This window comes from Notolabrus celidotus, chromosome 13 (genome assembly GCF_009762535.1).
Source record: "Notolabrus celidotus isolate fNotCel1 chromosome 13, fNotCel1.pri, whole genome shotgun sequence".
Taxonomy (NCBI): domain Eukaryota; kingdom Metazoa; phylum Chordata; class Actinopteri; order Labriformes; family Labridae; genus Notolabrus; species Notolabrus celidotus.
This window is the reverse complement of record NC_048284.1, coordinates 4,941,927-4,958,307: the sequence shown is the minus strand read 5'-3', so window position 1 is coordinate 4,958,307 and position 16,381 is coordinate 4,941,927. Positions and strand designations below refer to the sequence as shown.

Below are 16,381 nucleotides of genomic sequence, written 5' to 3'. Positions count from 1 at the left end.
CATTTATCCGGGGTACTTCATGCGCAAAAGTTGTTCCTGCAACCAATAGAGAGTGAGACAGAGGGAAACTCCAGAAAGAAGAAGACAGGAGGAGAAAGTAAAGATAAAGCAGACAGAAAAACACTGATTCTGAGCGAGGACACCTGTTGTTTACATGTCTCATATCGCCTAAAACTGACTTTGGATATTAGATGGCCACAGGTGATAACAGGGCGCATTAAAAACTATGAGGAACAGTAGTTTGAAAATTTAAATTCAATACATTTAGTTTGGAAGACCATGATAACCATGACAGCGGGGATACATCCACATATTTATTTTGCAGTAACATTTAACATGTTGTGAAACATGTGGTGCAATAACAGTTAATGAGCAATAATCTACATGGTGCAACAATATGTGCAATAATCTGCATGGTGAGGTTTTAATTAATGTGCACTAATCTGCATGGTGCAAAAATATGTGCAATAATCTGCATGGTGAAATAACAAAATGTGCAATAATCTGCATGGTGCAATTATAATTAATGTGCACTAATCTGCATGGTGCAATAATATGTGCACTAATCTGCATGGTGCAACAATATATGCAATAATCTGCATGGTGCAATAGCAGTTAATGTGCAACAATCTGCATGGTGCAATAGCAGTTAATGTGCAACAATCTGCATGGTGCTATAGAAGTAAATGTGAAATAATCTGCATGGTGCTATAGAAGTAAATGTGAAATAATCTGCATGGTAAATAACAGTTAATGTTCAATACATGGTGCATTTACAGTAAATGTGCAATAATCTTCATAGTGCGGTAACAGTTAATGTGCAATAATCTGCATGGTGCAATAACAATTAATGTGCAATAATCTGCATGGTGTGATAACAGTTAATGTGCAATAATCTGCAAGGTAAATAATATTTAATGCACAATAATCTGCATGGCGCAATAATCTCAATGTGCAATAATCTGCATGGTGCAATAACAGTTGATTTGAAATAATCTGCATGGTAAATAATATTTAATGCGCAATAATCTGCATGGCGCAGTAATCTCAATGTGCAATAATCTGCATGGTGCAATAACACTCATTAAATGTGGAATAATCTACATGGTGCAATTACAGTTAATGTGCAATACCCTGCATGGTGCAATAACGTGCTATAATCTGCAATTTACAATAATATTTAATGTACATCAGATTCATGCTGAAACAAAGTTAAAAGGCAGTTCTTTTCATGATGCAGTGACATTTAATTAAAAGTGGATGTATAGTGAGCAGGGTGTTCAAATCTTCACTTGTCACTTCCTGAGTTTCTATCTGATCCTTAATGCCACTTGGCGCCAGATTTTGCACACGTGATTTGAAATTTAGGCCACATTCCCTTTTAATCCCTCTACTCTCCCCCTGAGATTGTTTGTCTCTGTAGCATATTTAATCTAAATTAACAATCAAGACTTCTGTTGACTGATGACAAAGTGTTTAAACCGAGCAACACATTTACAGAGTAAGAGTCTGGGTGTGAGTAAGTCGAGTGTGAGTGTGTTATCTCCTGACAGCCAGCTGGCTCCTTCAGACCCAACACTTTGACCTTGTCCTGGCTGAGCACTGATACACTGACTCCCCTTTCAACGATACACTCCTCATGAAAGAAGAAGAGTTAATCTGAGCGCTGTCATCTTTTGGAGTTTCTGCAAGGCTGCAAAGATTGTTTCCATTTCAATCTGTAACAGAAGCTTCATGAAACATAAAATCAAAACACTGCAACAAGGACACTTATTCTGCACTTAAGAAAAGTTGTTTGCATATTTGAATTTTGCATATATACAGTATATTTTTTCCACTGAAATTATATCTTTCTTTTTGAAATATGTATTTTTGGTCATGCAAGCTGACTCATCATTTTGCATCACTTAAAATGTTGCACTCAGCAGAAAAATGAAGTCATTTCTCTCACTTTTCTCAAACTTTCTTGCTTCTTTCAGAGTCTTTTTTTAATATCATGAATATTCTAACTCCCTGGAAACTGTACATGTTATGACAGCATAAATCTAGACAGTCTTAAAGTAATGTTCTTACTCTCTGTGCATGTTTCAGGCTCAGTCCAGAGGAGTGTTTACACAGCCAAAGAGCTGGAGTACGCCTTCTTCGTCCACTCGCTGTGTGTCCTGGGGAAACTGCTCATCTACACTAACGGCAGAAAGCTGTTTCCCATCAGAGTGAAGAAGCATAAAGGTGAATTACATGATCTGATCGGCAGAAAATTTGCCTACCTACATGAGGCTGTGTTTCCTGTGCTGTTATGAACGAACCTGCTGCTACTGATGCTTTTGATAATTAACTGTTCACTAACCCTAAACTTAGGAGTCATCTGGCAAAAAGAAAGGCAGAAAACTCATTACATCTTTTATTTTCAAGGTTTTATTTCAAGTTTAGCTACTGTTTATGTCAATATTTTTTACTGTAATGGGTAAAATTTACTATTTTTAGATAACATTAAAAAAAAAATCTCACGACCCCCCCATTTGTGTCTCGCAACCACACAGGGGGTCCCGACCCACACTTTGGGAACCCCTGCTCTATGTTCTATTCTTAACAAAGACCCAACATCAAGACAGGATAAGATCCAGTTCCATCTTACAGACAGGACTCAGTCTGATCTCATCTTAATCCACCATGAGCAGAGCACTTTGCAGCATTTAGCAAGTTACAGTGGCCAGGACAAACTTCCTTTAACAGGCAGAAACCTCCAGCAGGACCAGACTCATGTTAGACACACATCTACTGAGACCGTGTTGGGGTTGGAAAGAGGGATAGAGAGAGATGAAGAGAAAGAGAGAGAGATGATAGTGGTGAGACGGATAGCAGTAGTTGTTGCCGCTTGAGTCTGGCACGTTCACAGCAGCAGGCCGTCTATGGCATCGACTCAGAGGAACCTACGAGACAAGGGAGCTCAGGGACTCCAGAAAGGTCTATGGTTAGTAACTTAAGTATCTTTCTTTAGTGTTAACAAAGACCCAACTCAAAGACAGGATAAGATCCAGTCCCATCTCACAGACAGGACTCAGTCTGATCTCATCTTAATCCACTATGAGCAGAGCACTTTGCAGCATTTAGCAAGTTACAGTGGCAAGGACAAACTTCCTTTAACAGGCAGAAACCTCCAGCAGGACCAGACTCATGTTAGACACACATCTGCTGAGACCGTGTTGGAGAGAGGGATAGAGGGAGATGAAGAGAAAGAGAGAGAGATGATAGTGGTGAGATGGATAGTAGTAGTTGTTGCCGCTTGAGTCTGGCACGTTCACAACAGCATGCCGTCTATGGCAGCAACTCAGAGGAACCTACGAGACAAGGGAGCTCAGGGACTCCAGAAAGGTCTATGGTTAGTAACTTAAGTATCTTTCTTTAGTGTTACCAAAGACCCAACTCCAAGACAGGATAAGATCCAGTCCCATCTCACAGACAGGACTCAGTCTGATCTCATCTTAATCCACTATGAGCAGAGCACTTTGCAGCATTTAGCAAGTTACAGTGGCAAGGACAAACTTCCTTTAACAGGCAGAAACCTCCAGCAGGACCAGACTCATGTTAGACACACATCTGCTGAGACCTTGTTGGGGTTGGAGATTGAGATGAGAGAGATAATAGTATTTGTAGTAGCTTGAGTCAGGTAGCAGCAGGGCGTCTACGGCAGCAGGGCGTCTACGGCAGCAGGGCGTCTACGGCGTCTACGGCAGCAGGGCGTCTATGGCAGCGACTCAATGCCATAATGGTCTACTACCCTTATGTAAGAAAGCACAGATGACCGATAACATGTATTATATCACGGTGCGGCTTGGCAGTAGTTTTATCTAGATTATGGAGATGAGTTGCTCTGTAACATCCCTATTGGAAAGCCCTTTAGTGTTTTTTTATAATGCTAGTTGTCATTATGTTAAATTGCTGTTCCTGTGATTTTGATATTGAGCTTGGTCATGGTCCATTTTTGTTAACTTTCTTAATAACTGTGCAGCTCTATAATTGATCTCCTAATCTAAATCTGTGCTGGAACCATTCAGCAAGACTTTCAAAAAGTCAAATTACTCCTTTAATATTTGAACACCTCAAAGAGTTGAACACTGTTTCATATCCTGAGTAAGTGACTTTGAGATAAAGGGAAAAACAGACTCTGATAAAAATAGTTTATGACTTGACGTAGACCTTAATCTGCCCTTTGTAAAAGTTACTATGAAACAACCCATATAATCTTTACAACCGATAATCTCCTGTAGGAATGTGTCTGATCATCTGAAACACTCTCTCATGTAGACATTATATTCCCCTCCCTCTCCCTAATTACTACAGGAGTTATATAAGAGTGTAAATGATACATAGGTGAACTATTAAAACAGACTCACTGTCTGCTGTCTAAGCTCAAGAGAATGTTTTATATCACCATCACTCACTCTTAATCTGAATCACTCTGACGCAGAGGGGATCAGATTATAGTGAAAAGTGTCACATCAGCTCCTCACCCCTGTGTGTCAGAGTCTGTGACCTCTTAAGTGTCTATTGCAGGTTTTATATTTCTGTTTAAGATTTATTCAATGTCATTTTATTGTTTAATCTTTATTTCCTGATTCCACCACAGAGAAGTTTAATTTTAATTTTTAACTTCATTTTCACAGGAAGAGTCAATGATTTCTCTCTGACACACAACAGATTTCAAATGTGATCTTTTATGATTTATTTCCTTAATTTTTTTTTATCCCATAGCACACTTCAGAGTTCCAGTCACCTGTTTATTCATCCTGCTTAAACATCCCTTTGATATTTATCAGAACATTTCCTTGTCCCTCCTTTTACTCTCCTTTTCTGAGCAACATAGAACGTAACATTTGTCACGTACACATTATATCAATCAATCAATCTTTATTTGTATAATACCAAATCACAACAAACATTATCTGAAGAGTCTTTCCAAACAGAGCAGGTCTATACCGTGCTCTATGTTCTATTATTAACAAAGACCCAACATCAAGACAGGATAAGATCCAGTCCCATCTTACAGACAGGACTCAGTCTGATCTCATCTTAAGTTACAGTGGCAAGGACAAACTTCCTTTAACAGGCAGCAACCTCCAACTGGACCAGACTCATGTTAGACACACATCTGCTGAGACTGAGTTGTTGGAGAAGGGGATAGAGGGAGATGAAGAGAATGGAGTATAGGTATCTGATTTAGGACTGCTCCATAAAAAACAAATGAACATGAAGTGTGAGAAATCATCAGACAGTTTTAACTCTTAGTTTGTTAGTTTTCTGCTGTTCTTCCAGTTGAACAAAATAAATGCAAAAGGCAGTTTTTTTTTCATCTTTTTGCATTGATAGGATGTAAGAGCATAACTGTTATACTGAGGTGTCCATCCAAGAAGTCAAATGTGAGCATGCTGAGTAGGGAATTTTTTTTTTTTCTGATTTGATATGTTTTAGTTTTTACAAACAGTCAAGTAAAGACAATACGATAAAAAAAATAATACAGACAAAAATGAAACGAAATAAAATAATAATGATAATAATAATAATAAAAAGAAAATATACAAAAATGAAATGAAACAAAATGAAATAAAATGAAATAAAATAAAATAAATTGATAATATTAATAAAAAAGAAAATAGAAAAAAATGAAACAATACAAACTAAAATAATAATAATAATAATAATAATGAAACGAAATAAAATCAAATAATAATAATAATAAAAAGAAAATATACAAAAATGAAACGAAACAAAATGCAATAAAATCAAATTAAATTGCATAAATTGATAATATTAATAAAAAAGAAAACAGAAAAAAATGAAAAAATACATCCATCCATCTTCTTCCGCTTATCCGGGTCCGGGTCGCGGGGGCAGCAGCCTCAGCAGGGAAGCCCAGACACTCCTCTCCCCGGCCACTTCCACCAGCTCTTCTGGGAGGATACCGAGGTGCTCCCAGGCCAGCTGAGAGACATAGTCACGCCAGCGTGTCCTGGGCCTTCCCCGTGGCCTCCTCCCAGTCGGACATGCCCGAAACACCTCCCCAGGGAGACGCCCGGGAGGCATCCTAACCAGATGCCCGAACCACCTCATCTGGCTCCTCTTGATCCGGAGGAGCAGCGGCTCTACTTTGAGCCTCTCCTGGATGTCTGAGCTCCTGACCGTATCTCTAAGGCTGAGCCCAGCCACCCTGCGAAGAAAGCTCATTACGGCCGCTTGTATTCGCGATCTCGTTCTTTCGGTCACTACCCACAGCTCGTGACCACAGGTGAGGGTCGGAACGTAGATTGACCGGTAAATTGAGAGCTTTGCCTTCTGGCTCAGCTCTCTCTTCACCACGACAGACCGGTACAGCGCCCGCATCACCGCAGACGCCGCCCCGATCCGTCTGTCAATCTCCCGCTCCCTTTTCCCCTCACTCGTGAACAAGACCCGGAGATACTTGAACTCCTCCGCCTGGGGCAAAGACTCCCCTCCGACCCGGAGAGGGCAAGCCACCCTTTTCCGACTGAGCACCATGGCCTCAGACTTGGAGGTGCTGATCCCCATCCCCACTTACATCAGTCTTTTCTTAATAATCAGTTGTTGTCTGATTCATTGATGAAACCCTGAGTGTTAAAGAAGTGTCTTTGTCCAGAATGCAAACATATTTAATCAATCGTTACAGCACATTGAGGATTTTGACGTTGAAGAATGTGAAGCAGGGTTTGTGACATTGTAAACAGAGTTAATACAATATTTGGGCACTTTTTGGCGGCTTGTTGAATCTACTTTTTAAAGTTTTCTCAGACATAAAGCTGACTCTCATTGAGGTTGAAATCTGAAACATGAACTACTTCCTCCTCAGCAGTATGTTTATTTGACCATCCCTGTCTAGACACTGAGTTACCAAGCAAGATTTAATATTTGATCCCATCCTGTTTCAGATCCAGTCACCCTCACGGACCTGGTTGTTCTCCTGATAAACATCATGTACCAACACCCCGAACCGGTGCACAGTGACCCCTCACACACAGGTGGGTCCTTACACACTCACACAGGGAAATAAACAGCGTCACCGAGTTTCAGCTTCCTCATGGTTTCTATGGAAGACACTCCCTGTGAGACATGCCCATAACTTTTATCTCTCAACCTTGGACTGAGTCTCCCTGGAAGACTTTCCTTTCTTACATAAATCACTCCCCTGAGTTACACTGCAGTGATCGATAGTGGTTCCACCCTGATCTTATCAGAGGATCACCTTCATTGGCTCTGTGGGAGACAGGTGGAGTAATATTTTATGTTCAGTCTTATGACAAACACCTGTGTCACCTGTGACAGCAATTTCAGAACATCATGATGATACAGCATCAGGAGGGACTATTTGTTTATCGTTGTCTAGCAACCTTATTTGGTGCCAAAGACATTTCTAGTGGCACACATGAAGCCCTCAATCTGCTCCAATGAGGCAAAATAGCAGATTTTGACTCCAGATCTTTGCTCTACTTAGAATTTAGGGTGTTTTAAGAAAAGGAAAGAAAAAAACAAGTGAAAAGTGAAAATTTTGCCTCTGAAGCAAAAAAACATGAAAAAGTGAAAATTTTGCCTCTGAAGCATAAAAACATGAAAAAGTGAAAATTTTGCCTTGGAAGTGAAAAAACATGAAAAAGTGAAAATGTTGCCTCTGAAGCAAAAAACATGAAATAGTGAAAAAATTTTCTCTGAAGCGAAAAAACATGAAATAGTGAAAATTTTGGCCTCTGGAGCAAAAAAACATGAAAAAGTGAAGATTTTGCCTCTGAGGCAAAAAAAAATGAAAAAGTGAAAAATTTGCCCTTGAAGCAAAAAAACAAATAGTGAAAATTTTGCCCCAGAAGCAAAAAATCATGAAAAAAATGTAAATTTTGCCTCTGAAGCGAAAAAACATGAAAAAGTGAAAATTTTGCCTTGGAAGCAAAAAAACATGAAAAAGTGAAAATTTTGCCTTGGAAGTGAAAAAACATGAAAAAGTGAAAATTTTTCCTATGGAGCAAAATAACATGAAAAAGTGAAAATTTGGCCTCTGGAGCAAAAAAACATGAAAAAGTGAAAATTTTGCCTCTGAGGCGAAAAAACATGAAAAAGTGAAAATTTTGCCCTTGAAGCAAAAAAACATGAAATAGTGAAAATTTTGCCCCAGAAGCAAAAAACATGAAAAAGTGAAAATTTTGCCTCTGAAGCGAAAAAACATGAAATAGTGAAAATTTTGCCTCTGGAGTAAAAAAGCATGAAAAAGTGAAAATTTTGCCTCTGAGGCGAAAAAACATGAAAAAGTGAAAATTTTTCCCTTGAAGCAAAAAAACATGAAATAGTGAAAATTTTGCCTTGGAAGCAAAAAACATGAAAAAGTGAAAATTTTGCACCTGAAGCAAAAAAAATGAAAAAGTGAAAATTTTGCACCTGAAGCAAAAAAACATGAAAAAGTGAAAATTTTGCCTCTGAAGCGAAAAAACATGAAATAGTGAAAATTTTGACTTGGAAGCAAAAAAACATGAGAAAGTGAAAATTTTGCCTCTGAAGCGAAAAAACATGAAAAAGTGAAAATTTGGCCCTCTGGAGCAAAAAAACATGAAAAAGTGAAAATTTTGCACCTGAAGCAAAAAAACATGAAAAAGTGAAAATTTTGCCTCTGGAGCAAAAAAACATGAAAAAGTGAAAAATTTGCCTCTGAGGCGAAAAAACATGAAAAAGTGAAAATTTTGCCTTTGAAGCAAAAAAACATGAAATAGTGAAAATTTTGCCCCAGAAGCAAAAAAAAACATGAAAAAGTGAAAATTTTTCCTCTGAAGCGAAAAAACATGAAATAGTGAAAATTTGGCCTCCGAAGCATAAAAACATGAAAAAGTGAAAATTTGGCCCTCTGGAGCAAAAAAACATGAAAAAGTGAAAATTTTGCACCTGAAGCAAAAAAACATGAAAAAGTTAAAATTTGGCCTCTGAAGCAAAAAACACGAAAAAGTGAAAATTTTGCCTTGGAAGTGAAAAAACATGAAAAAGTGAAAATTTTGCCTTGGAAGTGAAAAAACATGAAAAAGTGAAAATTTTGCCTCTGAAGCGAAATAACATGAAAAAGTGAAAATTTTGCCTCTGAGGCGAAAAAACATGAAAAAGTGAAAATTTTGCCAATAATTGGTCCACCCCTTCCAAAAATGCAGTGTTCATGCAGTAGTTATTAAAGTGCAAAAAACACATGATGAATTTAACCCCTTGTGTGTCCAGACTCTCTGTCCCCCAGCTGTCTGGTGATGGAGGTGCTGTGGATGCTGTGTGAGAGGACAGAGTGTGCTGCAGAGTGTCTCTACCAGACCCCTGTCATCGAGACGCTGCTGAATCCAGTCATAGCTCTGCTCTGTGGACAGCAGGTTTGGAACACACACCACTCACTCACTCACTCACACACATATTTTTAGATACACTATTCATGATTTTTAACATCTTTTTTCAACACAAACATTTTTACTGGTGACTTTGAAGGGAGGGAAACCAGTGTTCCAGTTCCCCCGGCAGTCTAAGCCTATAGCAGTATAACTAAGAGCTGGTCCAAGCCTGATCCAGCTCTAACTATGAGCTTTATCATAAAGGAAAGTTTGAAGCCTACTCTTAAAAGTAGAGAGGGTGTCTGCCTCCCCGACCCTGACTTGTAGATGATTCCTAAGGAAGATGTCTGACTGCAACAACAAAGTTTCACAACATGGCGACTCAGGCCCTGAAACTCAACCTTTCTGTCCCTCAGCATTAACTGCAAAACATTACCTTCATAATACTCCTCTAATAAACATGAACACAACTATGCATGCAGGGTCTTTATTCACAAACTTATGTGATTACCCAGCACTAATCTTCCACTCTGTTATCTGGATATGTTTGTTACGTTTATATTGCAGGGATTAAAAGACTTTGTTTCTGTCACAACAGGACATTTATCATCCGTCAGCCTTTCACAAACTGTTTGAAATGTGCACTGCTCTTTGTTTGCTCTATCTTTGTGCAAGTTAATAATGTTATTTCAGTTTTCATTATCTCCCCTCCCCTCCTGGGATTCGACTTCTTCATAAATACGTTTTGTAATCGTGTCTGTTTGTTCTCTCCGGTTTTCAGGCCAAATTAAAATCTCCTGCAGCAACTCTGACGCTCATCGCTGATGTTCTCGCTCGCATTGCAAACACTGACAGAGGATTAGCTCTCTTCTTATACGAGGAGAATCTAGTCGTCGCCGACACTGAGAGGTGAGGCGGCGTGACTGAATAATGATTAAATACACTGTTTCATTTTGTATCTTCCGTTGTAATGAATAAATTACATTTTTTTTTCTGACTTAGCAAGAAGTTTTCAATTCAGAGTTAAGTTTGCAGAACAAATCCTCAGAGCTCTGCAAAGGGAGCAGATTAGAGCTGAGGATGTGGATGGTTTGTCAGCAGAAGAGATTAAATCTGAGTTACTCAAGTTTCATCACAAAAAAACAGAAAGTTAGATTTTGTTAAAGACTCTAAGAGCTCAAATTTAGTCCTGATCTGTGTTATGTTTGCCTGAGTCACATCAGTGTAGTCATACATTCAGCAGAGCTTATACCACAGTTACAATGACTGATGTGCTCCAGTCTGCAGTTTAATTTCCCATGCACCTCCTCTGAAAGATATCTGAAACAACAAGTTTATTGAAGTGTGCTTGGGGCGCCATAAATCACAGTATTTTCATTCTTCTCTGAGGGAGTTTAGAGATCTAGAGAGAGAGATTTCTGTTGTTTATATGCACCAAAGCTCTGGAACTCGGTACCCTGTCACCTCAGAACAGGAAGCTCTCTCTGTGTTTTTAAAGCTAAAGCAAATACTTATCTTTTTATGACAGCTTTTTACTTGAAGCAACTGGTGTACATTTGAATTATTGGTTTTAACAATTAATTTAATTTAATTTAATTTTTTTTTTTTTTTTTTTTTTTTTTTAAATTAATTTAATTTTAGTTGGATTTAATTCAATTCAATTTAATTTGATTTGATTTAGTTTAGTTCAGTTTAGTTTAATTATATTGAATTTAGTTCAATTCAATTTTATTTTATTTTATTTAATTGAGTTTAACTTAGTTTAATTTAGTTAAATTCAATTTAATTTAATTCAATTCAATTTGGTATAATTTGATTTGATTTGATTTGATTTAGTTTAGTTTAGTTTAATTATATTGAATTTAGTTCAATTCAATTTGATTTGGTTTGATCTGATTTGATTTAATTCAATTTGACTTAATTTAATTTACTTTAACTTAGTTTAATTTAGTTAAATTCAATTCAATTTGATTTCATTTAATTCGATTTGATTTGATATAATTTAATTTAATTTATGTTAATAGTTTTTATTTATTTTAATATGTCAGCATATTTTATTTTCTATTTTTTATGAATTTATTTATGTATTTATTCATTTTTATTTTCTGCTTGTTAATATTTGTGTTCTTTTTTATTAACTTTTTTTTGGAAGGTATTTTTTTATTTTTTATTTTTTTAATTTTCCCTGATTTATTTTTTACAAATAGTTCACTGTCTTGATTTTATTTTGTTTTAAATCATTTTATTATCATCTTTCCTTCCTTAGTCTTTTACCATATATTAATCCCTATAATTCTTCTGTCTGTTTCTTCTATGTGAAGCACTTTGGGCTGCACGGATCTCGTCCGGACAGTTATCCTGTAAATGTTTCAGTAACTTAAAGAACTCTTCTATGTTGACTCAAAATCAAGATTAATGTCAGGACTGTTTCTAAACGTGTGCAGACCCTCTGTTCCACATACATGAATCATACATGTCTCCGTTCTGTCTCCCTTCTCTGCAGATCCACTGCTGCTCATGTCATAGTTCAGTTCACCCTCAGGCTGCTGGATAAGGAGCTGTCATTACTGAGTGATCCCGACGTCTCCCATACATTATGTGGAGCCTTTATCTTCGTCTGCAGGCAGATCTACAACACCTGTGAGGGTCTACAGGTGCTCCGACCCTACGGCCTCCACAGGGCGGTGGCTGCTGCGTGGAAAGAGGTACAACAACACAACTCAGACAGAACTTTCTTTTGCACAAGTGACGTCTTTCTCAAGGTTTCAGGAGGGTTAAGAATAAACATATATATTAAAAAACACAGTTTAATATTTGGGAAACATGTTGTGTTTGTTTGGTGAACTTATCTCTGCCTCAGGGACTCAAAATAATATCAAGTGCTTGATGCAACGAAAACAACACACATATTAAAACAGAATTATTGAACACATTGGAAAACAATATAGCATCATAGTGTTAGTGTTACTGCTTACAGTTGTTTGTTTATTAAAGGCAGATTCTGTATGAGACCTCACCTTAAAGAGGGCTGCAGAACTAATCTGCTCATAAAGTTAAGTTTGTATCTGATTTTGTTCCCCTAAAATATCTAATATAGAGATGCACATGATGCACATGAATAATAACCAGCTTCACTTTTCCCATTATGTTTATCTTGCTTGTAAAATAAGGTACGACCAATACTTGCAACCATAGAGGCTTGAAAACAAATGCAACCTGCTTCATTTGACTTTGAGAACACTCCTTGTATCATAACAAAGCAGGAAGAGCAGTCATGACTGAAAAACAAAACTGATAAACAAAACTGAAAACAAAAACAGACGCAGTCAAATATGCAACCAAAACCAAAAACACTCCACGGCTCCTTCTGCTGCCGCACATGTGGAAACAAAGCAGAGCGAAGAGAAGAAGTAATAGAGCTTTAAATGTTAAATATCTCAGCAGCGGATTTCAGTAAATTCAGCAAACAAACAGTTCACCTTTTGCATCTTTTGTTATCTGAAATAGCCGTGTCAAAAATTAACCGGTGGAGGCGTTGAGGCACCAGTCTGCAACATTTCCCCTTTCACTTCCTGCTGACTCTACTCTGTGTGTTAAACATTAAAGATCAGGCTGCAAACACAGCATGGGACACGCTGTACTGTATGCTGACTCAAATCTAAGCACCGATCTACAATGTTACAATGTCATTTAGCAGACGCTTTTATCCAAAGCGATGTACATACGAGAACAAGAACAACACAAGCAAAGATCTAGACAAGAGGAAACAAGATCAGTAAGAGTAACAAAGTGCTTCAAGTCCATTTGGGTGCAGGTACTGCCAAGCAGTGTAAAGGCAATGCACAAAAATAAGTAAGGAGTTTTTTATTTATTTATTTATTTTTTTTCGAAATAATGAACATCTACAATGAAGCAACCAACCAATTTAAGACCTTCCATTATCATCATCAACAATTAACATCACCACAATAATGACCAAAGTACCAAGTGCTGGGTCACTGAAGAGCTGAACACAGATTCCCAGAGTAGAGCAGGACAGTGCGAGTCAACTGTAGCTGGAAGACATGATCTGCCACTGGGGACAACAGTGGAGAACAGTCTAGCTAAGTGCATAGTGCTTCCTAAAGAGCTGGGTCTTTAGCTGTCTTTTGAAAGTAGAGAGGGACTCTGCAGATCGAATGGAGTTGGCCAATTCATTCCACCATTTAGGGGCAACAGAAGAGAAGAGTCCAGCTAGTGATTTTGAGGCCTTGTGTGCTGGAAGCACTAGGCGCTTTTCAGAGGCTGAGCGTAGCGGGCGAGAAGGGCAGTAGACCTGGATGAGGGGTTCCAGGTAAACTGGAGCGGTTTTGTTGACTGCTTTGTAAGTCATGATTAGAGTTTTTGTATCTGATGCGAGCTGCAACTGGAAGCCAGTGTAGTGAGATGAGCAGGGGAGTGACATGAGCTGTCTTAGGCTGGTTGAAGACCAGACGTGCTGCTGCTGTGTTCTGGATCATTTGCAGAGGTTTAACTGTGAATGCAGGGAGGCCTGCCAGTAGAGAGTTGCAGTAGTCAATGCGTGACATTACAAGAGCATGAACCAAGAGCTGTGTTGCGTGTTCTGTCAGGTAGGGTCTGATCCTCTTGATGTTGTAGAGGGAAAAACGGCAGGACCGAGCAATCGAGGCAACATGAACCTTGAAGGTTAGCTGGTCATCGATCATGACACCCAGATTTCGGGCAGACTTAGTGGGCATGAGGTTTTGTGATCCAAACTGGATATTGATCTGTGGGTCCATAGTGGGACTGGCTGGAATGATAATAAGCTCAGTCTTGGACAGGTTGAGTTGTAGGTGACGTTCCCTCATCCATTTAGAAATGTCAGCAAGGCAGGATGAGATCCGGGCTGAGACAGTTGTGTCGTCAGGTGGGAAAGATAGGAAAAGCTGTGTATCATCTGCATAGCAGTGATAGGAAAAGCCATGGGAGCGGATCACTGCACCAAGTGATGTGGTGTAAATTGAGAACAGGAGGGGACCAAGCACTGACCCTTGAGGTACCCCTGTTGATAAGATCTAATCTTAATCTATATCTTCTGTTGAGTTCTTACATAATCTAACAACAATGTTGACCTCAGTCCACCCACTATAAACAGCACATGGCCGCCCGGTGTTAGTGTGAGGAGTCAGAAGGCGTGTCAGACTTGTGACTTTGATTGGTGTGTATGCATTATCAGTTACAGGTTAAAGGTTTGATTGAAGATTAACAAATGTGGTTTTGTTGCACTCTTGCAGATTTGCTTTAGGTAGAGATGACCTTCTGTGAACCTTCTGCTGCACAACCAATGTCTCCAAGTGGGACCGTGGAGCTTCACTGAGCTAACCTCACTATATCTGAGAGTTACACACACTGTCCATTTAGTGTTATGAGGATAAATTCATACTGCTGTATTATTTTATGTGCATTTATCGATGCATTAAAAAGCTAGAACTTTACTTATAAACAGTAGTAATAATAATGCTAATATTTATTTATATAGCACTTTTCAAAACAGGGTTACAAAGTGCTTTATAAATAAGAAAGACAATAAAATGAGAAATGTGAGGAAGACAAATAAAAGGAAATGTCGAAACAATGTGGGAGATAAAAAAACAACAAAAGAGAAAAGATTAAAACAATCAAAAAATCTGAATTATATGTATAAAATGTAATATAAATATGAAATATAAATATACCATAAAAATATAAATTTAAAATGTAAATATAACATAATAACTGTATAATATAATATAAAATACAAAAATAAAATATAAATATAAAATAAAAATAAAGATATATAAAATATGAATATATAATATAAATAGAATATACAAAAGTAAAACTTAAATATAAAATAAAAATATAAATACAAAATATAAAAATCAAATATAAATATATAATATAGATATAAAATATAAATACATATAAATATTAAAAAAATTATAAAATTATAAAATGCTGCCTGCGATCTTGCCTTAAATGATAATAAAAACGTCAGTATTAAAACAAGCTCCGGTGACATATACGTGTAAGTGTGTTACCTAACAGTGAGCGGCTCATTTTATGTGTGGACGTTTTCCCAGATACATTTTCAAGGATATCATTCAGAGATAAAACCTAATAGACACAACAAACCAACAATTTACAGAATACTTATAAAGTCACAGAAAAGAGACAGCATGTCAAGTTAGTTATGAAATTTAAACACACTTTGGATATAGTGTCTTTCCCACCCTAAATGACAGCATATCACATTTAAAACAGTTACTGGCTGGTGTTTAATATAAAGTCTGTCATGATGTTTAGGAGAATACAGTTTAATTTAGCTTCTGACATGAATATCAGTCATTTTCTGAAACCAATGTACTTTTCTATTTCATGAATTAATTAAAAATCTGTGGATAAATAAAACATGTTGCTGGCTAAACAAACATGTACAATAGATTGTAATGTGCACAGAATAATGGAGGAAGTCATTAAAATGTTGTTTTTTATCAAATGCAGAAAAAACACCGACTTGCTCTGTAATTATCGGCATTGGTTGACACTTTTTGACTTGTACCAATTAGTGTTTGAACTTGTTCACCTGAAGTTTTGTTTTCATTCTATATTTCTAGACCAGTGTCTTGTCTGAAAGAGTTCCAACGCCAGTACCTGGAGCCTCTGCTGAAACATCCGCCCCGGAGCAGAGGAACACGTGAGGCCATGAAAACAAAAACACACACTAACAGAGACGCAGTTTGAGTATCTTATCCAAAAAACAGTCAGAAAACAGACTGACATTAACATTGATGTCTCGTCATGAGGCCATCCGAAGCAATACTGGCTGATTCTATATTGTAATATGTTGTACCTGAAAGCACAATGAGAGGGACCAGATGACTTCTTCCAGAGCAAGTATTCACAGTGAGTGATTGGTTTGACTTTTAAAAGACAGCAGGAAGAGATATATTTGCAAGAAAACATCACTTAGACATGAACAGGACAAGATCAGCAAAGAGATAAGAGGT

The 16,381-nt window shown here is 37.6% G+C and overlaps 1 protein-coding gene across 7 annotated transcripts in view; it reads left to right on the top strand.

Annotated features, from left to right (window-relative positions):
• Positions 1-16,381, top strand: part of tbc1d32 (TBC1 domain family, member 32) — a 149,321-nt gene that overhangs the window by 9,902 nt on the left and 123,038 nt on the right. For all 7 annotated transcript variants that reach the window (XR_004633611.1, XM_034700079.1, XM_034700078.1 and 4 more), the window contains exons 13-18: positions 2,092-2,229; positions 6,942-7,031; positions 9,253-9,395; positions 10,132-10,259; positions 11,854-12,055; positions 15,989-16,068. Coding sequence is in view for 6 of the 7 variants with exons in the window: in XM_034700079.1 (XP_034555970.1) it covers positions 2,092-2,229; positions 6,942-7,031; positions 9,253-9,395; positions 10,132-10,259; positions 11,854-12,055; positions 15,989-16,068 (781 nt within the window). In the remaining variant the exon portion in view is untranslated. The remainder of the gene's footprint in view (positions 1-2,091; positions 2,230-6,941; positions 7,032-9,252; positions 9,396-10,131; positions 10,260-11,853; positions 12,056-15,988; positions 16,069-16,381) is intronic.